Source organism: Thunnus maccoyii, chromosome 11 (genome assembly GCF_910596095.1).
Source record: "Thunnus maccoyii chromosome 11, fThuMac1.1, whole genome shotgun sequence".
Classification (NCBI taxonomy): domain Eukaryota; kingdom Metazoa; phylum Chordata; class Actinopteri; order Scombriformes; family Scombridae; genus Thunnus; species Thunnus maccoyii.
In genome coordinates this window covers 22,097,617-22,123,572 of record NC_056543.1, presented here as the reverse complement: position 1 = coordinate 22,123,572, position 25,956 = coordinate 22,097,617, and the positions used below count along the sequence as shown (strand labels likewise).

Sequence of the window (25,956 nt, the reverse complement as noted above, 5' to 3'; positions counted from 1 at the left end):
ATTTTTATAATTGGGAATTTGAGGGTAGAAGATAAAAATTCCCCTAATCACCATCAGAGCCGTTGCCAGGCTGCAGTCGCAGAATACAGATGCCACAGATGTGAACAGCGGGAAGCAGCCTTGACTGAATGAGGTGACATCATTTATAGATGGCTGCTGAAGTGGGATGTGTTGGTATACAGTTCAAGTCAAAAAGGAAGGAATTCATGTAAAAATGATCTACTTTCTTGTGGCAAGAAAGTCATCTGTTTTGACAGTTTTAGCTTAAGTCACCGCTTTTTCTCAGGTTGGCAGAGGGAGAGAGATGGAGAGAAACCAGAAACATCTGGAGGAATCTCTAATAGGACAGAATAATCATGAAGTGCAATTGTAATAAAAATAGTAACTGTAGTGGTGGAGGGAGGGGATGAGGAGAGAATAGACAGAGAGATGAAGGGAGTCTGGTCTTATGTGCTGATTCCTCTCAGCTCTGTGGATATCAGCCCTCAGGGAAACTCTGCAGCTTTATGTGGGCCAGCGTGGCACAGCCTGCCACCATCACCCTGACCAGGGCTCATTGTGCGCAGAAAGAACATTCACCCCCCTACCCCCACTCACCCCCCGTCACCAATACTGTCCTCATCAGCCCCCGTCTCTTCAGGCTCTGTCATTGTAGTTCTCTGCTTTACTATGATCAGCAGATTGATTAGTGGAGAAAACAGCAGCCTAATGGTTGCGTTGGAATGATAGATCACCCCTCTGTACCCGAGTGTTACATATCGACTACAACATTATGGCCTAGTTCCATTTCAGTCTAAGTAGTTTGCTTCCAGCCAGTAGCTCTTTAGTGTTAAAAGCCTGAGCAAATCAAATAGGCAAGAACATTTTCTTGATGAGGCGATGAGCAATAGGTGAGGTCAGGGGCTAATGGAACTTACTCACACACTCAAATAGAGAATCTGATTGGCTGACAGCAGGATTACTTCATCCCATATATATGTCCTCAGGTTTTTTTTTTCTTTTTTTCAGCTCCTCGATGAGTCCACATTGTTATTATGGACCTTGCAGATAGTCCATGATTACTGTTATCTCCACTTCTCTCCTCAGTTACTGTGATTTAATGTCGTTGTATCATCGACATCCATCCAGGCAGAATTGAATGGCTGCGTGCTACTTTGTGCCCCAGTTTTCTCTCACGTGGAGAAAAATCAGTAATGGCTTAAAAAATTCAGCAAAGGTCCCACTCAGTGTTCGAATCAGGCCAGCACTTATTGGTACAATGTACCAACATGTTAAATTTCTGTCCACCTGAGTTTTTGCGTGACCTCTCTGCCACCATTGATGTGTGAGTGTGCGTGGGCGAATGTGAGGCTGTGTGAAGCCTTTTGTCCTGTCCTCAGATGAAAATCATTATATAGCTGAAGTCCATTTGTCCTGTCCACTTGTTTCCTGTACAAACACGCTGCAAGAGGATACACAACCGTGTAGCTGTGTGAAGCACAATTTATGTCTACAGTAATTCACTCAGAAAGCTGCTGCTTTCAAAAATCCTCTGTCCATAAATGGTCCATGAAGAGTGCAGCAGGTGACAGGAGGTACATTTTTTGATAATTTGTGCACATTTATTACCATATTTTGTGTGAAGAATTAGTCATTTGTGGGGCATTATGATGGCCAAGTGGTTTAATATGCATACCATTCAACTGCAGCCCTGTGGGTTTGATTCTGGTCGGGGACATTCGTTGATATGTTTTATTATTGTCGAATAATGACAAAAATTATCTAAAACAAAATGAAGACTAAAGCTATGGTAGAGGCTCTATGAGGCTGTACCCAGGGAGTATGGATGGGTGTTGCCACTAATTTCCTGATTTAATTCCGATTCACAAGGTCCCAAATCGATTTGATTTTCGATTCAATTCAATATGGATTCAGTTAAGGATATTTCAGTTACAATAACAATTTTGCTTGTATATGAAAGAGATTCTCAGAGACCTAATGCTGTAAACTGTACAAGGAAGCCTCTAACCTGGTGCATTAATAAAAATATTCATGTTTACATTAAGAATTGACCCCAAAGCAGCTACATTAATGTACTTTTTATTTAACATGACCAACACACTACCGCAGTCAACACAATATAGTGCAACTCTACAGACTCTACAGTCAGTGAGTATTAAGTGACCAGATAAAAATAGTACAAGTGCTTTCTTTAGTGCAGAGGGTGTGGTGCAGAGACGCTACACGTCATGTCGACACAAGTGTGTTATTACTTTTAGATAACTTGGCTTGGATTTCTTTTAGCTAACAGACCACTAGCTAATGATATTAGCACAACACACTTTTGAGCATCGATGTGAATAATTTAACTACAAAAACTAGCTTGGTGTAATGTCTGGTGTTAGTCACGACCGAGTGTTTTAATGTTGAATACTCTTGCTGATCAGGTGGTGATGTCGCAATGACTCCTGCTGCTGCTGCTCTGGACTGACAGCTAACATTACACTGTCCGCACTGCAAAAAATATCTTTCATATCTTCCAGTGCAGATGTATGATTATTCTGAGTTTGTTGTGTCCTTACTTTCAGAGTAGTCTTTAGTCAAATGTGAAATGGTAAGTTATCAAGCTGTAGGATGTTGAGAAAGTTATCAACAGACAGATGATGCCATCTACAGAGTCACGCTGCTGATGTGGCTAAAAAATATAGTAATTTGTACCCTCAAATTAATTATTCTAGTGCACAATTGGTGGCCCCAGATACTGCATGTGCATGTTATTAAAGGACAGGTTCACGATATTTCAAGTCCATCTTAAAACAACAGTCACATGTCCAAATGAACATTGTAACAGGTGTTTCATGCTATAATCACTCCTGTTCATACTGACCATTAGAGGATCCCTTCATAATGCATTTACAATGTAAGTGATGGGGGCCAAAATCCACAGTCCTTCTTTTGTGCAAAAATATATTTAAAAGTTTATCTGAAATTCATATGAAGCTCTAGCTGTCCAAATGAGTCAAATCAAGTAGATATCTTTCAATGTTACAGTCTTTTTATTGCCAAAGTCCTTCTTTTTGTTACTATACTTCTACCGCAGCTCAACAGAGAAACACAAAGAAGGAATTTTATGCTAAAAAGACTATAAATGTGTCAAATATCTACTTGATAAGACTAACTCAGGCTGCTGAAGCATCATATAAGCTTGAGATAAACTTTTAAGTGCCTTTTTGCACAAAATGACTTTGTGGACACACTGTGGATTTTGGCCCCTCCTCTTCATCCCTCTTCAGGTGCATTTGAAGAGGATCTTTTAATGGTCAGTATGAACACGAGGAATTATTAAAGGAAGGAAAACCTTTCGGTGTTCAACCTGACTGTTGTTATTAAGACAGACTTTAACTTATCCTTCAAGGCTGCTGCTTAAGAGTGTGTACACCTTTTTTTTTATTCCAGTGCAAACACTGATCCCACTGACAAATATTTTCATTTGTCTCCTCAAGCTTTTTGGCAGGTTTTATTGGTTTTACACAAAGTTGCGCATTATGACCCCAGACATTTGTGGAAAATTGAGAATGCAGCATCACTCAAAAGGTTATTTAAAGTCTTCTTTTAAGTCACATCACTCGCTGACACAGTACTTATTCTCCATTTGAGGGCCAAGTTGTGCTTTTTCATCACTGCACACACCTCCATGTGTCTGGTGGGTGGTAATGTGCAGACTCATATAACGCAGTAACCGTCACACATCCCTCCACTGTAAGCCGTGGTATGAAGCAATATGCTGCAACTTGCAGACACGCAGGCTCTTATCAACTCACTTCCCTCTGAGTTGCAGTCCTCTGGGCTTGAAACCCTAGTCTACTTCCACAAGATGAGGAGGTTGGTGAAGGTTTGGAGTGAATGTGTGGGAGGAGAGAATATAGCCTGCTGCTGCTCTAACCAGCAGGCCAGTCTCTTGAAGTGGAAATAAGTGAAGAAGAAAGTTGCGTGTGTATCTGTGTGTGCGTTAAAGTGCTTTCACTTAGCTCAAGGAAGTGTGTGTTTGCTGCTTTCTTGTGTGTGTCTGCTTGCTAACTCATGGCAACGACAGTCTATTTTATTTTTCCTAAGGGATCACCTGAAGTGGAGCTAAACAATTAAAAAAAAAATCTAATTGTGATTATTGTGACTGATATTGCAATTGTGATATGATTCACAATATTAGAGGGAATGGTGTGATTTTTGCGAGAATCTGTACCAAACAAAGATGTTTTCTTAAGACTGTAGCATAAGATGTGTAGGCCAGATATCTCTGCAGCACAACAATATTTATCTTAAAATGGTATTTTGACACACATTTTGCCTTTAATAAATTTTGCACCTCCTGTGATTTGAAAATTGCAGTAGGCCATGTTGCGATTTTGATAAAATTTTGAATAATTGTTCAACCCTAACCTGAAGTAGCCCAAGAGTCAAACTTTTTCAGCTTACAGCCAGGAGATGCAGAATAATCTCACATACACACACACACACACAGAGCCATCAGATATGTAGGATACACACTGCTATCCATAAACATGATCTGCTTGTTATTCCTGTCTCATCCTTCTTCATTGCGTTTTTGTCAGCTGTGGCCTCTGATGTGCTCGGTCTACTGTGTGTGTGAGAAACAGCTGCCAAGGGACCTCTCGTCTTTCTTCTCAGCTCTCTTCCTCCTCCTCCTCTCTCTGCCAACAAGTTTCATGCTACTCTGTGTGAACCCAGCAGTTTTCCAAACAATGTAAATGTACTATTCAGCAATGACATTTCTGTGGCATTTCAGCAGGCTCTGTGGCACAAACTGGGTGATTAGCTGTCAAGAAACCCACTTCAGTTATTAGGAGCACACATGAGTATATGCTGACAAAAGCTTCAGCTGTCATATGAACTGGTTAAACATTGTCTACAATATGGTGTGTCATTATTATTTTAACATGAATGTGAAAAGAAGGCCTCCTTGGTTATGTTCAACTTTAGAGAGAGACTTTAGAAACTTAGGGCCTCATTGAAGTGTGCAAACGCATGTTTCAAGGAGCGTCTTTGAAAGTTCATGAATGGAAAAGTCAGAGACAGGTAAGGCAGGAGCTTTGATCCTGGATGTGCCTGTCATTATCAAGCCCATGGTGCCTGCTCCACTTTTCTTTCGCTGTCTGCATCATCTATTTTCAGCCTTTATTAGAATAGATGCGTATCTTGCGTGTAGACGGTGTCGACAGAATACCAAAAAGAAATGAGCGCTTTCATTTCTTCAGGTATGAGAAAAACTTAACCTTGGTATTAATTTTATTATCAGGAGTATCGATCTGTCCTTCACTGCTGAGGTTTCTCATAGGATATCCTTTATCCTTTGCTTTTGAGGGCCCTTAAGTGGAACTTGCAACCTCAATCAGTTTCCTGCCGACCTAATCTCGGGTTTTTCCCGGCTATCAGTTATCTATTCTCACCACTGCTCTAATGCCAAAATTTAAAGTTTAAAGCTGCTATACTCAATATTTTTATATTCCTAATCAAATGACTACATGTGTGTTTGTGTTCATGTGTGCATGTAAGGATTAACTTGTAGTAGTAAACCTACAGAGAATTATCACCCAGCTCTTCAGTTCCCCACAGCTCTACAGAGCATTTTAGCGTCTTTCAGCTTGTTGTTTAGGTTTTAGGGACACAACTTCACAGTTTTGGTTTGGGCCCACCACTTTCATCAGCCTGGTGTCGAGACGCAGCACGCAGATGGTTTTTTTAGTGAAAAAGCTCCAAAAAACCTGCTACACACAAACTTACCAGCACTACACAGGAGACAAAGTTATAGACTAGCTGGTGGATACCAGACCAGAGCTAAAAAAAAGAGTGAATATTGGACTTGCATTTGTCAGATGGACACAAATACGACTCCAAATGAATTCTCATGTTACTCCACATCTGCTGGATGTTTAAATAGTAAAGTGGCTGCTAACATGTTTGCCATATCTACTTTATAATGTGATAATGTGTCAATGTAAAGTTTATTTAAGTTTAAAAAACAAAAGCAGCCTTTACTAATCTCTATGTCTGTGTCATCATTCTCTTCTGTTTCTGTTCTTGCTGCAGGTTTGGGAAAAACTAAGAGGAAGCCAAGCGCCCGTGATGCTTCCCCAACTCCAAGCTCAGACACAGAATATCCTTCCAATGGCAGCGGGGGCGGAGGGATGGGAGGAGGAGCCGCGGAGAGAATCTACGACCTCAACATCCCCGCTGTGGTCAAGTTTGCCTACACAGCAGAGAGGGAAGACGAGCTGACCTTGGTGAAGGGCTCCAGGGTCATCGTGATGGAGAAGTGCAGCGACGGTTGGTGGCGGGGCACCCAGGCGGGCCGTGTGGGCTGGTTTCCCTCCAATTACGTCCAGGAGGAGATGGGAGGAGCAGATGACAGAGGGGAGGGAGATTCTTCACTGGGCTACCACGGAGGCTCTCAAGGGACTTTGTTGGCCAACGGGCGCGCAGGCGGCCGTGGTGAAGTGCTCCACCTGGTTCAAACACTCTACCCCTTCAGCTCTGTGACCGAGGAGGAGCTGAACTTTGAGAAGGGAGAGGTCATGGAGGTGGTGGAGAAGCCAGAGAATGACCCGGAGTGGTGGAGGTGTAAGAACTCGCGTGGCATGGTGGGCCTGGTACCTAAGAACTATGTGATGGTGCTGGACGAGCGGCCCGGCCTGCCCTCTTCCACGTCGAGCTCCCCGCAGAACCGCTTTGTGGCACCGGCACGCTCAGGGAAGTTCGCTGGGAGGGACTGGTACTATGGCAACATCACCAGACACCAGGCTGAGAGTATACTCAATGAGAGAGGAGAGGAGGGCGACTTCCTCATACGAGACAGCGAGTCATCGGTGAGTCTGTGCAGTGGAAGTCATGACAGAGTTGCTTTAAAGAGGCTGGGAGAAACGCTGGAACTAGAGGCACTAGGCATGTTGTCGACCTGTGTTTATTAAATGTAAAAATTATATTGTAAGTTCGAATGCTTTAAAAAAACATTTAGCAACATCCTGCATACTAGTAGAAGCAGCCGCTCTTAAGTCACATCATAATTCTTATGTATGCTCAGAGAAGAAATAGCCAATCACACACAGGGATGTAACCTACATCTGCAAGATTAATCACTCATAAAAAGTCTTCACAATGATGTTAATTTTATTTATTTGAAATCTTTAAAGGAATAGTTTGACATTTTGGGTAATACACTTATTGGCTGTCTTGCTGAGTCAGACCATTCTCTAATTAATTTCAGATTTACTGTACAGACACGAGTCTAGTAGCAATTAATATGTGTAATAAACAACATAAATAAATAAATCATGACAAAATAATCACAAATTGGCTGTAATGGAAACAAAAAGAAAACTGAACTGGAGCAGAAAGGAAATTCTGCTACTAGTAGGCGAGGTTCATAAGAGAAAATGTATAATAAAGTGCAGACAGTGAAGTTGCATGGAACATGATTGCAAACAAAATGAATCCACAGAGGTGGCTCAGCATTTTATCAAATGTGCACTTGGAAGTTACAGCTTACAATTTACAGCTTATTATTCATATTGCTTCAAATAACATTTTTATTTGTAATAACCAATGTTATTCACAGTCAAACGTGTTTTTGTACTGCAGCCGTCTAGAACCTACTCTTCAGCAACTTAAGAGACCTCTGAAGCTACTTATATTGTTTTTAGGTCAAAAGAAAGTTTATGAATTGGTTTAATTCCTTAGTTTTGGACGAGGAGTTAAGTTGATTTTTACTTTTCTTTCTTTCACATGTATCAGTTTGGAAAATGAACCCAGATCTTTAAATGTGAGAATATACTGCCACCTGCTGCACATGTTCCTCTCTCCATTTTTAACTGTTCCAACAACTCTCCCTCTTTGTCTTTCAGCCCAGTGATTTCTCTGTGTCTCTGAAGGCTGTGGGTAAGAATAAGCACTTTAAAGTGCAGCTGTCAGAAGGAGTGTACTGTATCGGCCAGCGCAGGTTCAACTCCATGGACGAACTACTGGAGCACTACAAGAAAGCCCCCATCTTCACCAGCGAACATGGAGAGAAGCTGTACCTGGTCAAAGCGCTGCTGTGATTCACACATCCTCACACTTACACTGGATCTCACACATACACACATACATGCACACACACACACACACACTCTCCACACTCTCTCATACACACACGTAATAAAAATGCCACTCCCTAACTGTCTTAATCCAAGCCTTAGCTGTGGACCCTCTCGCTATGGCGTCTGTACTACAGTCAAGTTTTATCTGTCGCCCTCCAGTGGTGATCAGATGAAATTCTTTCTTGCTCTACAACCAAGCAGTTAACCCCAAGATGGCATGCACTGTCAGCAAATATCCAGCCACATCCTTCATGTACAGCACAATGCATACTAAGCCTCTCTGTCTTGGATGTGCTAACATTTGCAGTGACCACATCTGCCGCTAACAGAACGCCTGAGGCCTTGTTGGGGGTTAAGCTCTCCTTCTGATGTCATACATAATGTCCATTTACTACCATGCACATTGTAGGTTACACCATTGCTCTTAATCCACACAGGAGGACAAAATGTTTAACAGTTCAGAGGACTCGAACCTTTGAGGGACCTTACTCTAGTATTGCCCTGTCAACTTGTTAGCTATTGTTTTATTTTGTTTTGTTCATTTATTTTTAAAAGATGTCTAAATGCTTGTTCCTGAGTTAATATTTTGTTTTTTTTAAAGCTAATTTAAATTCCTCTTGGGTGGTATCAATCATTGCTCTTTCATTCAGTGACTTCACAAAGTGACCACAATCACTCTCTTGCCTTTTTTCTCCTCATTTTCACCATTGCTCTACTTGATTTCTCTCCCCATTTAAACTTTTGTCTTTCACTTTTATTAAACTCCGCCATGTTTTCATCTCCAGTCATTATTAGTAATATTATTAAAAAGCTGGCTACAATACTTCTTGTAATGTTTCTGAATGGCAGTGGGGAAGTGTTAATGCAATAGGGGAGACCTCTGATTTCCTGTAGAGTTTGAATGTTTATCAATGTAACCAAATGTGCCACCCTGTACCCATACTACTGGCTCCAGGTCTGCACTGCACTCACTAAACTTGGCATTCATTCATAGCTCTATGCTCATGCTTTATATTGTGTCACATTGAACATGTTTCTGTTCTGTTCTCCAGTATGTCTGTAGTTACATGAGGATACTGACTGAAGAATAATAATAAAAAAACAACCTTTTGGTAACACTTTTGAGTAACTACACTTGATCTCCTCCAGCTCCTGCAAATGAATGCCGTTATAAAAGAGTACCTCTTCTGATCGAGTATTTTTCAAGGAAGAATATATCTTTGTGAATTTTGTGATTACAAAGAAGTTTGCAGGAAAAGTCTCATCACACATGAAAAACTATAAAAACTGAGACCCCAATAACCAATCAACAAAGAAGGGGCAACCCTAAGTTCTACATTTATACATTTATAAATCCTAAATAAAATATCATTCATAGGTCAACAAACAATGTTAATAACAAAACCAGCCCAACAATTGAGAAAGGCAACAGCTGTTATTATTGATAGTCATCTCTCCACCATCAAGACACCAAATATACTGTCATTTGGTTTGTAATAGAAAAAAGTTCTAGTCCTACCAAACATTTACTTTTACATTTATTTCTTTTTCTATGTGCATTCGTTTACCAATGGAAGTGTTGATCATGGGGTCCTCAGCTTTTATATGATATATCTGAATGTTATTGAGCATTGTTATTTAATTCTTGTCTCCACTGTATGTATATATTCAGAATAAGATGAGGTGCATAAATGAATCGTTAAGATCAAACTATGGTACTGTATCGCCGACAACGTGATGAGAATTGAAATACTTTTGTTCAATAAAAAATTTTGAAGAATATTAAAACAGCATGTGTCGAATGGGTGATTGGTTGTCATCTGTACTTTCCCATTGGTTATTGGTTTAAAAAAAAACAAAAAAAAATCTTTTACTCCTCCTGGGCAGTAATAAATAGTCTTCCCAGTGCTAGAAGACCCAAGCACAATAAGCACATGTTGAAGGTGGAATAGATAATGAGGCGTCCTAATAGTATGTTGAAGCCACAATCTTTACATTTTAATTTGGAAGATGTCTTATGTACAAACAAATCATACATATAGTGGTTCAGTGTCTTGTTCAAGGGCACCTTAACATGTGGATAGAGGGAGGTAGAGATTGAATGACCAACCCTACATTTAATCGCTGACACGCTCCACCACCTGAGCTACAGCTTCCCAATCTGTTGTCCAAGTGTAAAAAACGGTTGTCCAAGCAGAAAAATTAAAAACACAGGACTGGGACCTGCTATCACTCCTGAATTGATCAAAGTAATGTTAAGTTTTACTGTTGTTATATTTCATTAAAGCTTGACTAAAACGGGCTTATACTTTGAATTATAATCAAATGATATATTTTTTTGTACCTCTTATCCTTTATTTATTCAGACAGTCACATTGAGATCAAGATGTTTTGCAAGAGAGACCTGAATACAGCAGGAGAAATAGAATACAGCCAGTCATACACAAGCACATACAAACAGTGTCTGAAATAAACAGACATCTCGTTCAAAATTAAAATCGTTCAGTGTCCTTCACAGTTAAATCCATGTATATGTTGCAAAGTTCTTGAAGGCAATTTTCCAAAGTTCAGTTTTTTTTTACTTGTTGGATGTCAAGAGTTGATGAACAGTAACAGTTGTGTTGATACAGTACACAGTGTTGAGTAGGATATTTATCTCCTGTAATGAAACAAGATCTCAGTAGTAAACTGCATCAAGTTGTGTTAAGGTGGAATGAGCAGCATGAGAGTACGTGATATAATCTATATATAGTCTCTATAGTCAAGCACAGACATTATGGTTGATTGCACAGTGATGTCCTCAATAGAGAAACGTGCTCTATTCCAATATAAGAAACCCATTTTTATTTTCAGAATACGTGCCAGTTGTTCCAAATGCGCTTTAAAAGTCAGACTTCTAACTGAATTTAAAAGACTGAACAACTTCAGTTTCAGTACCATTGTGTGTACGGATGGCAGGAAAATGTAAGATAGAAGTATTGTATGTGTTCTTGAGAATAAAACACATTTCATCTTATCAACATTCAGTAGAAGTTTGAGGTTCTGCAATGACGTCTGAAGAAGGTTAAAGGCTGATTGTAATCTAGATATGGTTTGATATTGTGAGTCTGTACTGGAGTAATAATTTTGTTATGTAGATTGTAAATAATAAGGGATCAAGCACAGAAACTTGTGTTTCACCGCCTGGTTATTAAAAGGGAGGTTGATGTGAGATCATCAGTACAGATCATCTGTGTTTTATATGCATGAAAGCAGCTCTGAGCATGACCATCCATACAAAGATGGTGACATCTCTTTCGTAAATGCAGTTGTCAACAGTATCAAAAGCACAGTGCGGTTTCCTGTCCAGAGAATGTATATCATTTAATACAAGTGTAGTGACTGAGACTGTACTATGTCGTGGCATAAATCCTGTTGTCAATGGAAACCCCTCTACACAGAATGATCCATTAGGTTATAGCTTATAAATAACAAGTTTCAATCAGGTTCAGTGTAAGTTCAAAATTATTTGATACCTTGAGCATGTGTGTAATTATTCTAAATATTTCTGTGTCATCCACAAAAAGATATGCATCTTTTTGACACGTGGTAAATCATCTATATAGACAACAAATAAAGAGTACAGGGCCCAGCACAGATCCCTGTGGAACTCCAGAGGTCACCGGTTTCCTGCCTGAAGTGGCACCATTTACCACCACCTGCTGTTTCCTATTACATAAAAAGTCCTGTATCCAGTCTGTAACTCTGTCTTTGCAACAGGATTTTAATTTTAACAGTAGTCTTTTATGAGGAACTGCATCAAAAGCTTTTTGGAAGTCCATATATATGAAATCGACTGAATGTCCTCTGTCCAAAGCTGCTGACCACTTATCAAGAACCGTGAGAAGCTTAAGTGTCCAGATATAAATCCATACTGTTTATTGCTAAAAAGTCTGCTTGACTTCAGATGGTTAATAATATATGTCCTGATTAGATTTTCCACTGTTTTACATACTACAGATGTCAGACTAACTGGCCTATAGTTTCCTGCTAATGATTTGTCTCATTTTTTGAAAATTGCACTGATTTGGGCCTCTTCCCACTCACAAGGTAAAATTGATTCTTCTAACAATTGATTATATAATACTGTTAGAGGCTCAGCAATCACACACTGCACTGTACTTGTACTTTGTACTTTATATCAAAAGGCTTACCAGATTTAAGTTCCTTTGAAGAATAAGGTATGCAAAACATGATTAACTTATACCAGCGTAGAGCCTGCCAAAAATGTTTAATGTAGTTGTCAGCATGACCTGAACAAGCTACAATATCAAAATACTGTTTACAGATTAATATATTAGAGTTTAAAAGGTGGTTTACTCATGCAAAATTTTAAATACAAGACAGATGTTGTGTTTTTTACATTGTGATTTTGCTGCTTTCACTTATACTAAATGAAGGACCTGAAATGTTTGTTCTACAACAGTGTACAAACTCTGGTAGTTACCAAAAGTCCTTTCATTTGTTATCCCATACATACTGTATCTGTCAGCTGGTGTGATTAGACTGGCTGGGGTTTGATGTCACCTGACAGGAGCGTTTGAGTCTTTGTCAGTCATGATTAAACCGCCATCTGCCTCAGCTTGGATGGCACCGGGCTGCCAACAGACATGATTTTATATCTGCGTGTGAGGGCGATGACTGAAACACAGCAGCAGACTTCCACCACAGTGGTTTAACAGAGTGGTGTGTATGTATGTTCTATATTTAAGTTTCACTATTACATTAACTTTTGGATGAAAAAGTTCAATTACTGGGGTGTTTTTACATCTATAGAGGAATGCCACAGTGACAAAAACACAGAACAGAACAGTAATGGTGAATTTGAAAATGATTCAACAACAGAGGACGGAAAAATATGACCTTACGAAACTGTCTGCAATCTGGGATGCAGTATCTTTAAACTAACACAGGATGGCAGTATTGGGCTTCTTGCCTGGGCGCCTTACAGCTGTACATATATTTCAGTATCCACATTAGATGTATTGACAACAAAGTGAAACATAATTTTGTTTGGTTATTAAAGGTTACAGGCCAATTACTTCAATTTGCTAAAAGGACAGTGAAATTATGTGCCTCTGTTAGACTTTTAATGAATTTGTGTCTCTGTGTTTGTATGTTTGTCCATGAGCTCAGTGTAGAAATAACCACTGAACAAAAACAGCTTAATTAGGTAACTGAGCATTCATTTGAATGTGATTTAAATTTGTGGATTTTAAAATTAAAAGTTTTGATTTAAATCAGAGTCTTGGAGAGTTGAATTTGTGCTTCATTTTGGAAATGCAGTGTCACGGCCAGGCTCAAGGATGCACAAAGGGACCATGCTTGAGTTGTAATTTAAATTAAAACCAAAAGCAACCCAACCAAAAGCGGAGAGATATGGCGAGACTGGCTGACTGCTCTAGCTCTATAAGTTATATAACATCAAATGCACTTTTGAGTTAGTAAATTATAGTATATGCTCAGTCACACTATCAATCAGCTCTGGTCCCAGCCTGTAGTGTTGATTGCAACCACAGTTCTTTGATTTTTTCCTGAGAAAAATTGAGTATTCCTGACCCCAAAATATGTAAATAAAGACTAAGGCTATGATGTTTCCTTGTACTTCACATCCCATGAAGTAAAAGGCAACCTCCAGTTTACCTCACTCTGGGTCACACACCCCCATTAAGACATAAAAACTGAAAACATCTCTTGTTCAGACTTGTAATTTGCAGAGAGTTTCTGAGGCAATGCACAAGAAAATAATGTTCGACACGGCCAACTCCATGACTCCACATCACTTTTAAACAAAAAGGCATCCGGTCCTTTGCAAAATATATTTGCAATATATATAAATATATATCTTTAGGCAGCTACTGTGCAGATGAGGGGGTATGTTTTAATGTGGATCTATGCAGGTCTCTAAAGCACCTTCTATGGAGGTGCCCCCAGTAAGCCATGGACATGATCTTGAGCTAATATAACTCCCACTGTCACTGCCACTCTTAGAGTTCAGTCTACAAAAGCTCATTATTAGTACCTGCTGTCAAAGCCGAATAGAAAAAAACTCCAGCAGCCAAACAGAAACCATAAAACGAAATGCATAATGGGGACATGGGGCTAGAAATTACTCTCCCTACAGAAGAAAAACAAAAGACTCCCCAAACTAACGGCTTCAGTTTGCCACAACAAGTAGCAACTACACCAACTAAACCAAAATGAAGTCCAGACTGGCAACAAAAAGAGAGGCCACGCAGAGGTGTGTAGGTACAGTAGGCCAAAGGCAGAGGAAATGTTGTTCAATTCAATTGTTCAACCATTAGGGGCTGGTGCTGTCCACTTAAATTGATTTTTACACTTGAAGATCAGTTTACTAGTCAGTGCTTCCAGGAAATTTGAGATTTTGAGATTGCAATAATTAATGTAAATTCAAAAAATCTCACACAATATTTGTGAGAGCTTGCAATTTTGCTAAATTAATGTAACTTTTCCACATGAAATGGCCAAATCAACAGGCTACTTGTGATTTTGACCAATTGTTGCATTTTGTGTCGTGATAACTTACATATCACAATGCGCATTCAACAAGGAGCAGAAGCAACTACAAACCAGAGCCTCTGAGCCTTGGTTTTCTTTCACTAAAACCAACGACTCAACAGTGGAGCTTTTCAGAGAGAGGAGATGGAGTATGACTAAGAGGACACTGAATTGTAGTTTCATACATGAGTTGTAGCCTATACATCCCTACAGGTGTAAGAGATTACACTTTGTTTTTCATTTAACCGGCACTAGGCCTTTGGTATGCATTCAGTTAGTCAGAAGAATGCATTGTTCAGACAGCAAAAATGGACATAATCTACCCCAAGCACAAAAATAGGCACTTTGGAAATGAAACAATATTTTTATGTTAATGGATTTATTTTAATGGCATTATTGACTGATTTTATTTGGTGCTAATGCTGAGGTGAAAGTTTATTTACTAAAGGCTTATAAATGGAACTCAAGTAAAGTATTTTCTTTTTTATATAACTTTGAGCCCATGGTTCTCAAATTTTCATTGAAATACAGTTGTTTCTGTGATATGAAGTATGCTTTTTATCAAAGGAAGTGATTACATATGATTCTTCACTGGTAGTAGTTTTTTAAAAAATTGCATTATTTTCCTTTGCTTGTAATTTTTCCCAATTCCCAACAGCACATAAAACAACAACAGCAAATTGTATCGCAATTTTTTAGAAAAGCTGCTGCAAGCTGCAAGCTGAACCATTGGTCCCCTGATGTCCCGGACACTTGTATTAGATGTTTAGAAGGAAAGGGTATTCTGTTTCACTGTGTATGGGCCTGCCCAAAATTTAAAAAACACTGATATGAATGATGATATCTGAATGATATCTGACATGGTTGGAGTGAAGTTCCCTCACCAAGCAAAATTGTGTGTGCTAGGTATATATCCAAAGAACTTTACTGTTAGTTCACAACAGGTAACTTTAATTAACTTTGGACTCCTGCAGGCAAGGAGGATGATAGCTTTATCTTGGATATGGAAAAATGGATTTACCTTCAATACATGTATGGGTGAAGGAAATGGCATATTGTATTGTATTGGAGAGACTGACATACATAACAAGAGGAAGGGCAGGAGAATTTGAAAAAGTGTGGAAACCTTTATTGGAGTTTCTTGGACGTCAAGGTATACAGTCATTTTGAAATGACTGTTTCTACGTTGTTTTCTGTTTGTTTGTTTTTATCTGAAGTGTCTTTATTTTACTTCTTTGTTAAATATGTAAAATACTGATGTCACCAGGATTATCTCGGTTTGGCCTTAAAGGTTACAACTGTCAACATTGTCAACAGAAAGTCACAAACTGGAGTTGAGGACTGTGACTGACAATCAAACAAAAAAGATAACAAATGCTATTGGTTGCATTGTGGGAAATGTAGGATCCAGCATTTTTGCTGGATCAGGATATCTTGATGTCTGCTGCTTCCATTTTGACTATTCCTATTTATTTACCGTCACTCGTGAGTTCCCTGAACTTTATGGGAGTCATTGGATTACCACTTTAAACAGTTCTGTCAGGTTTGATATTGCAATGTGACACACAGATATAAGACCACTGTCCAGACAATTACTTAAATTCTGTCCACTATGCTGTCAGTATCATCTGCAGAGGTTTGACAGTAATTTTCTATTCAAAGAACACAAACCCTCAACACATCCACAACCAGGCTGATCAGAGACAGAAAGAGTTAGAAAACTTTCCAAAAATCAAAATGCAGATACAAATTACAGCATTCAATTTCATCAGCATTCGGTTTTGATCATAGAGAGCTTTTCTGTATGTATGAAAGGTGCCTTACAAAAAAAAAAGTTTTAGAGGCTTTTCTTTACCCTGTTAGACACACTACAAGTCTTCTGGTGGACACAATGAACACACCTTGTAAACTTTATTTATACAACTCCCTTCAAAACTATAATCATACCGTTATCTAAGAGAGACAACAAGACAGCTGAGATAATGTCTAAAATTATTGATTTGGTTCTCTTGACACTGTGAGGGGTGTTTCACAGTGGAGGAGATGACAAAAAGCAATCACAGACCAGACATTCAAACAGTAAGTAGTTGTTTTGCAGAGCTTGAGATACTGATGAGGAGTCATCAAATAGTGAGAGGGGAAGCAAATGAATAGAGGCTGGGACGAGGGTGAAGGTGGTGGCAATCGTCACATTGAGCTTCTGGTAAAAGCGTCACTAAAAAGATATTACAATATGTATACCATATATATGTGGTATATAATACCTTTCTAAATTATCCACTCCTGGCAGCTGAATGCTAAAATGTTGCATTCAGAAAAAAAATGCGCAACCAGTCGAACACTACCCTGTTGCTTTTCTGCTTGTACAAAGCTGTGTCAAGGCTAAGAAGTAGTCACCTTAACAGAAATGTACGACTGTATGTTCAAAATTCAATTTCCTCCTGACGTTCTCTCATTTCTTTCTCATTGACTGCTCCCCCCTCTTTTCCTGTCATCTACCAACGCAGAGCTTCTTTCCTTGTTATAGAAAAACTGCACTCTATTGAAATAACGTTTCTCCACAAGCACAAAAGTGACCCTAGCAGCCCTGAAATGGCCTGTTGCTGCAGGAAAATAATAAAAATCCCATGACAAAAAAACGGTTGAAGCCATCCAGAGAGTCTCTCCAGTGAAAAGATAACAGAAACACAAATCACTGAGAGATTACTTTAAGTGGAGGGTATTGTGACAGCGGAATGTATAAGTGTAGCACTGTAGGTATTTATAGATAGATAGGACCAGAGTCTAGGTTCAGAGGAGCAGTTTATAACTAAAACTAAGGAATAAATGACCGCAGACCAAGGGGTAAGTTTGATCTGCTGGCTTATTTATATAGACAAGTAGTAGTACACATAAACTGGTACCACATCACACATCTCACACACACAGAGGAATTGTGCATTTAATCCCTTGAAACCATCCAAAATAAAACCTAAATCTCAGAAAAATAAGTATTTCTCCCTATTTTATCTCACTTTGGTTTGAATTTATTAAGGTTTGAGATCATTTTCAACCTAGGTTCCTTTAAATTGTTATTTAGTTCCTTGTTTCTCATTGAGTTGATTCAGCTCTAAGTTTTCATTTTGTCTTAATTAGGCCTATTTAGAGTCTTAAAGTCCATCTACTTGTTAGTTTACTTAACCAGTACATAAGTTTAGAATTTACAGTAACACAACTCATTTGCATTACCAATTTGGCAAAAAATAAAGGGGGGTAGGCAATAGCTTATATTTCTTTCAGAATGAATGCTCAAGCAGATACTGAAAGTTTGTACTTTTTTTTTTTTTTTTTTACACTACTTTTATAACTTTCAGGGCCAAAGAATTACATCTTGAACATGAACCAAACAAAGGAATTCAACATGACAGAATAACAACGGTAAGATTTGTATTATTGTTGCTGAATGTTCAGTCAATGAAAACAAGTTAACAAACGATGGACAGATTGATAAGGGTTTGCTACAGGTGTTAGCTGGCCAGTTAACGTTAGCCTCGCACTTGGCAAGTTCACATTTAGCCGGCCAATTCAAAATAATGTAAATGTGAAACAGGTTACCCCATTCTCCCCACAATGGACTTCAGTTTGACTGGTTTATAAATTATTATTATTATTAAAATAATCTGCAGACCTGATCTACATGATGGATGTGTGTGTGTTTACTGTAGCTAAAGTTAGTCCAGCTGCTGCAAACAGTGGCTCAGACCATTTACTGCCACTGCTAAAATGCGTTTAGACTCAGGGCAGGGGAGTGTTACTTATACAGCACACTTTTGTGTTGATTTTGTTGTCAGTATGTGTAATTAGAGTCCTGCTGTTTGACACTCAGATCTCCTGCATTAACCGAGCAGCCGCTTCTGTTCAAGATGCTAGTTTAGCATTAGCATTAGCTAAACTTCACAGCTGCCAAACAACAACTCTGGAATTTGCACAACTTTATGCTTCAGAGTTTATTAACATGGCTGCCACAGTAAGCAGATCGAGGCACACTGCGACTTTTTGCTTCCTCCTTGCACAGTTTGTGTGGCCTTTTCAGACGGTCACCAAACACACCTGTAACTCAGCCTCATTAAAAAGTAAGAGGCTCCACCTGGTGGCACAACTGCACACTGCAGCAAATCTACATAGCGTTTTCTGACAAGTACACCACACATCCCCCATCTTCTCCGTTATCGGTTAATATATTTGTATTCAGTTAAGTTATTAATGGCAATTAACTGATGATTGATTAATTATTGACATCCCTAGGGGCAACATAATTTGATTATGTTACTGTAGATTTGTAGATTTGATTTATTGATTGGGACAGTGTGTAGTTTTAAACATTAAAGATGCACTGCACTAGGAGTTAGCTTGAAGCTAATTTGCATCCATAGTCCCCCATAATCAAAAATACAACAGCACAACAACAAACAGTACAAAGCAACAAAAAAAAACCCCACACAGAACACACCATACAAAATACAAAATACAAAGCTGTCTGCTCTCTAACATTGTTGCAGAAAAGGCTACAGGCTCCTATAGTATAGGAAGCACAACATGCCACATCAGATGCAGGTAGATACTCTTTAAGTCACAAACACTGCTGACTACCAACAAAGAAAAGTTTTGGATGACTCAGTGTCTATTGTGTCATTGAAGTTGTTTTTTTTTAAGTCGTGGGTGACACATCAGGGACATGTAATAGCCAAGCCTGGTAAGGTTTCAGTGTCTTGTGATGACCCCTGGTGTCATCTTTGTTTGGCCTTGTAGTTTACCTGTCTGCTCTGTCTCTGCAGGTGTTCATTAGGGCAACTGGCGACACCCGAGGGCCCATAGGGTTGCCAGGTTGTTAAAGGTTGGGCTGCAGCTGTGGCAGTCTCTCTCCCTCCTCTGACTGCTTGCTGCTGCTTGCAGCTTTGCTCTTCACCCCTACAGGCACCTTATGTTGTTTTAGTTCTTGGTCTTTGCTTTCATGCACCTTATAACACACACACATACGCACACATTTACCACCCATGCACACTGACACCACTGATTATATGGACATCCACACCCAATATTCTTAATATTTGGTTAAGTTGTTTCATTTTATTTAATAAATTATCTTTTGTTAACTCTTCAACATGATGTGTCTCCTTTTTTGGTCATAACAGTCTGGCATTTCTCATTTAACTCTATATTGACTAGTATTGAAAAAAGGCTTGTTCCAAAAAAAACATAGCTCATCTCTGCATTATACCTTTACATTGTTTTAGAAGTTCACACTTTGGCCCAGCGTGTAGTAATTGCAAAATAACCATGTGACATTCTGGGATATGGAGCGGTTGTACCCTATTAAACAATGACCATTTCAACTTATGAATGTATTTATTTATTGTGGTTCATCTTCATTAATTATTATTTATTTTTCATACCATTCAATACAACAGTAGTGGCTCAGGAGGTAGAGCAGTCATCTGGTAGTCTGAAGTTTCCTGGTTTGATTCCAGCTCCACCAATGAGTAGGTTGACACTTCTCAGTGATTGAACACCTAATGAGCTATAAATGTAGATTGCGTACTAGTGAACCTTATATTTTGGCTTAAGTATGAGTGGCAAATAACCTGTTCATATGTGGCTTTAATACTTCTAAGAGTCAGTGGTGAGCTTGTAAGTGGTGAGCTACACAACTGACTACACACAGGATATTTTCAGGAAGAAAAAGTCATGTTTCAAATGTGTTAAAACGATAATTTTATTCATGCATGCAGATACCCTGATGAAGACAGTTCACTGTAGAAATGTTAGTGATTAAAGAATTTATACTCCTTCATTGATGCTGACTTTATGAGGCCATAAAATGGTTGTGTGAGCTCTTACACCTAAATGAGGTTTTAATTCTGGTTCAGTAATGCTAGAATGTAGACTTCACTCTAGGAGAGAGTGGTGCATGTTCACAAATACTGACTGAACTGTCCTGGGGCACAGGCAGAACATATGTGAATTCTTAAAATGGGTCGCATTCCTCTTTAAAGCCTGCATTGCTTTACATCTATGACTGTGTCCTTTTTCATCAATTCAGTCAGGCACATAATGTGCAGAATTTGCTGCAGACACCAATATGCAAATTCTCAGAGTGGATCTGCCGCAGCTTTCCTCTTCTGCCATCTCCAAATTAGCCTTTGTGCTTTTTTGTATTTTATTTTCAGATGCTACAAGTCTTCACCACCTCATGCATAATACAATATATACAGTGCACATGTATGCATATATTTTTTTTAACTTTTGTTACTAACAACTGAGAATTGAAACAGTCATGTTTCCAAGTATTGTATGCATACCTGGTGTGCAATTTCTGTAGCCCTTTCTGCACAGCAAACAGGCCTCAGCGGAGTGCACTATGTAGAACTCTTCCTTGTAGGCTGCTGAAGAATTACTCCAGGTAGAAACACTTGCATAGAAAAATTGTGATTAAAACTGAGCACTATGCTTCCTTACATAAACATCATACCCCAATGGGTGTACCACAATCAGAATCATTACTTTTTCCACTTTCTATCAAGCCAAATAAAATGTGCTCATCTCTTGAAATGCTCAGTATCAACCATATCTCTAGAGTGCAAACCCACAGGGGCCAGGGTCAAGACAGCTCCAGAGCCTTCCTGCAGGACCACTTCAAGGAGTATTTCTTCCGGGAGATACTCTGACTGCTGAAGTATATCCTAGAATAATGTTAAAATTATGGAGCATCCCAAGGGTCACAGTGAGATTTTCTTTTTTTGTGTTCCCTCGTAATATATTTCGTGTTACCTTGCAATATGTTTCGCATTCTCTTGCAATACTTTTGCGTTACCTTGCACTACTTTTCTTCTTCCATTCCTTCTGAGCCATATGTCTATTTCCGCTCAGCTGCTCCCAGCATTGTGTGAAGTTGTTTGGCAGGGGCTTGAATGTAATGGACGTTCATTTATATATAATAGTTCCGCACTGCAGTTTTAAGTATGCTGATTAGTACTACCACTCAGGCATGAGCGTGGCATGGTTATATAATTAGTGAAAGTAAACTTAAACAACTTCTTAGATCAGGTCTCTCCAGAAGAAAGCAGTATGGTAATCTGCAGGATGCTGACGGTTTCATTGTGACCAGTTACTATACTCAGGACAACTGTGCGGATACAGATGGATGTATTCTAAATGTAGAGAGCATGGCCTACAAGTAAGATGTCTGCTTGATTATGAAAGAGTTGGATCGCAGAGGGGTTTCACTGAGGAAACAGAGACATCTCCCAAGGCCAAAAGGCTCGAGTTTATTATAAGAATCAATATCCTGGATGAAATTTGGTCCCTTTGAGAAGTTATTCCACCTCTGCATTTTCCTATTAAGTCAAGGACACACACCTAATGAGGTGAGAGGAAATATAGTTACACATTCATCCTGTATCCACAAGTGACTGCATTCACCTCACACCAACATTTCAAATATGCCTTCAGCAGGGTATCAGGTGTGAATATGCCTTCATCAGAGTGTCAGGTGTGAGGTGAATAAAGTCACTTGTGGATACAGGAGGAGTGTGCAACTATATTTCCTCTATCAATTTTCCTATAATAGGAAATACAGGGACATTTTACAATGACATAAACAGTGTAAACCTTAAAGCCCCAAGCAGTGAATTTTAGACCATATCAGTGTGAGGTATATCCAGGTACAATTTTTGAGTGTTTTATCTGTGGCTTGATCCATTTTACTCCAGTGTTTACAGACATTACCAGTGTAAACAAACATTTTACAGCCACAAACTATAGCAAATCCAGTTTAATAACTCTTAATACCCGCTGTCGAGAGTTAGTCCTTGCATCAAGAGCCCAGTCAATCAATTAGAGAATTAAAAAAAAACTCTGCATTCTTTTTGTTGGTGGGGTTACCCATTTGTATTATGTTTGGATCACTGATTGGATCTTTAATATTAACAGGTCTGGAACAAGACCTAAATAAAAAGTAAATAAAAACATTGACATTTTACATTGTTGCAAATACTCAAAGGTCTGGAGCAAGACCCAAGTTCTGTGAAATGAAACAGAGACAGAAACGGTCAATTGAACAGGACCCCATGCTTTAATGAAGCGCGAAATCTATTGTGCGCAATGGCACAACAAAATGAGTCAAATAAAAACCAGCATACAGCAACATATGACATGTCACCAAATCCAAATGGGTCAGATCTTTTTTCATAAAAAGAATCCAGACAGTTTTTCTGTCTGCTTTGGCTTCAACACCTACATTTTAGAGGCAATGTTTAAATCAGATAGTTAACACCTTCTATAATTCCATAAATTTTGACTTGTGGACAGGGGAATTCCACCCTGAGTCTCTCTTTTATTATAGAAAGGAAGCTCTACTACAGAGTAAAATCAGCTCACAGCCAGGTCTTTACATATCTTCAGGCCAGTGAAATAGCCCTAAACTACTGTGCATGTTCCAGCCTTACAAAGGACTACACAGCAAAAAATGGCGGGCGTCAGACGCCAGCCAAAGGTTGCCATCCTTACCGAACACACACACAAGGAGTGGAGGGGCTGAACATTAACTTCTAGTTACTCCTTATGGCGCAAGAGTGGGAAGCAGATCGAGAAAGACGATCGAGGTATGAGGCAATTGAAATTACCCACCCATTGTTGTAGTTTTTGAAAATTGAGTGAGAGTAAGGCCATGCATCATTCTGACGTATAGCTCTACCAAATTAGCAACTTTGGCGGTCAATGTTTCTGAGCAGAGATCGCTTTGGCCAATCACGTAGAGAGAATTAGTCAGTTATGCCTTAGTCTGATAAATGAGTTTAATATTGCTTCATAGTGGAATTCCCCTTTAACTAGTAGGCAAGGTCTTGCTGCTCAAAACTCTTAATCAACTAAATTGGAGAACAATACATAATATAACATTTTCATCCATTTAGCCTTTGCCCGACCAGTTGTTACACAACACCTTCTTCCCATTACCGAGAACACCATATTCCAATTATTTTCAATCATAGTGAATGCATAAAAAAGGGTCCACACTTACACAGAGTCAATAATGTCCAGGTGCATCCTTCATGTGAGCATTCGCCGACAATTAATGATAAAGAAGACCCTTTTTCCATACCCAGCAAAAAGTTAGCATTTAGTTTTTTGGTTTGTGCTTAGGTCGGCCCAATTACACATCAAAAAAGTTTGCTTTTACTCACAGGGAAGCGTTAAGAGGGTCCACACTTGTCAGTCCATAGGGGGCAGTGATGTAGAGATCCTCCATGTAAATGTCTTTTCCCTGCAAAAATCAGCACACATTTGAGCCTAAAACTTGTTCCTTTTATCTCAAAGCTAAGCATGAAGTAGCAAAAAATAGATTTGTGAAACCCTACAAAGTGGGTTGACATACCTAGTAATAATAATACGTACCTTTAGGCTTGCAATTTGTTGTACTAAGTGCAAGCACGCATTCCCAATCTATAAAACAAAAACAAAAATTTCAACAGTAGTTCAGTTTCACAAAACAACATACAATCTACCATTTATTTCTTAATTGACAGTGGATTCCAGCCAGGATTCTGGTCCAGTAGTTTGGAGATCTTTTCATGTTAACCAGGCTCCTCTGTCTTCCAAAAGCCTTTCATTTTGTGGCTGTTTGCTGTCCATGACATAGTCGATCTGTGATAGGGGCTGTAGAATATCAATCAAACATAAGAGCCCTCTAACATCACATAAACAGCACAATATTTAGCATGATTACATGCTTCAGAAACTAATGGAAATAGGAGTTTACACAATCATCATCTGCTGGGTAGACTGTTTCCTCCCTGGACACCATTTCTTCACTGGCAACCAGTGAACATTGTTACCTCATGATCAATCAGCAACAATCGCTGTGCCCCCTTATTAAGAGTCCTACAGTGACATTTCTTGTGCTGTACACCTTACAAACTAATCAATGCAGGAGCCACTTAACTGGCATATGACATGGCAATAGCATGACTCATCAGCTACTATCTAGCTGCTTCAAGTCCATACAATTCTTTCCTGTCTGGGGTGTTTGATAAAGCCTCAACACAATCCACTGGCTTGCACATTCTGGAGGTTGGTGAAAGCTTCACAATGATTTCCATGTTGATCAGGGATGCTCACAAAATATAAATTACTTCAAGGTTACACACACACAGACACACACACACACACACACACACACACACACACACATAAATATATATATGTATATAGACACATATATGGGGTAATCTGATAACTGGAGGAGCTGCTGGGAGGACATCTGAAAGAACTGCTGCAAAAGAGAGCAAAGAAGGTGTAGTGTTAAAGAAATATCTTTTTAACACAGCAAACCTGTAACAATCATGAAACCCATAGGACAGACTGCTATGACAAAAAATATTTCAAAACAACAGAGAATTAATAGTGATTGTCTTCTCTCCTGAAATTTTCTTCAAATCTGCCAGTGCCATCTGATTAATTATGGTGATGAATATTGCATGTCATCAGGAACACATGACTGGTTGGAGAGACCATGTTCATGAAATAATTATTTTTCCATACCTCTAAAAAAAACACTGCTCTGCCTTCTGAGAATTTAGCCAGCCACGCAGTTATGGAACCAGGCCAATCCTCCCCAGCACATCCTTCTCACCCTCTGTGTTGTACTGGTGGAATCATACAGAGCGTAATGCTCTGCTGATCCTGTGACTGGATGACCATTAATATCAGGATTAATGTTCAACCAGGGCAAATGGATTTCAAGCTGTTCTTTTGCTGCCATTGACATGTTCTCTGGGGATGCCTCTGTAAGTTGTCCTTCGTTGGGACTGAATGGAAGCCTCACTGAATCTCTCACATTGCAGTGGTTTACTAAGCCCCTTGCGAAATCATAAACCACCACATTTGGAAAATGTTTCCATGAGAGCAGCATGTCGGCCTAGTCTCTCTGACTTTCTGCCCTGATGTTGAATTTCATTGAATAGACTATAACACATGGGCACATGATGACTGCCCAACTACTTTTCAAAAGGAGAAATATCAGAAGCATAAGCATTGCTCTGCATAAACTGTTCAGATGTTTATCAAGACTTAAAAATCTGATTTTAATAACTAACAGTACACATCAATAAGCCTTTACTGACCTGATGCCCCCAAAACCTTTTCGAACACTTTTTCATAGGTGTTTCTTGTTTGCATTTCTGCCCTTAAGCATATGACAAGGTCCATTTTAGAGCCTTTAGACTCAAGCTTGTAT

General features: G+C 39.1%; 1 protein-coding gene across 2 annotated transcripts in view; it reads left to right on the top strand.

The window, feature by feature from the left end:
- The window catches only part of nck2a (NCK adaptor protein 2a), a 39,318-nt gene extending 30,071 nt beyond the window's left edge, over positions 1–9,247 (top strand). For both annotated transcript variants that reach the window (XM_042427116.1, XM_042427117.1), the window contains 2 exons: positions 6,085–6,860; positions 7,896–9,247. In XM_042427116.1, coding sequence (XP_042283050.1) covers positions 6,085–6,860; positions 7,896–8,090 — 971 coding nt within the window. In that variant the 3' untranslated portion in view covers positions 8,091–9,247. The remainder of the gene's footprint in view (positions 1–6,084; positions 6,861–7,895) is intronic.
- The last annotated feature ends 16,709 nt before the right edge of the window (positions 9,248–25,956 follow it).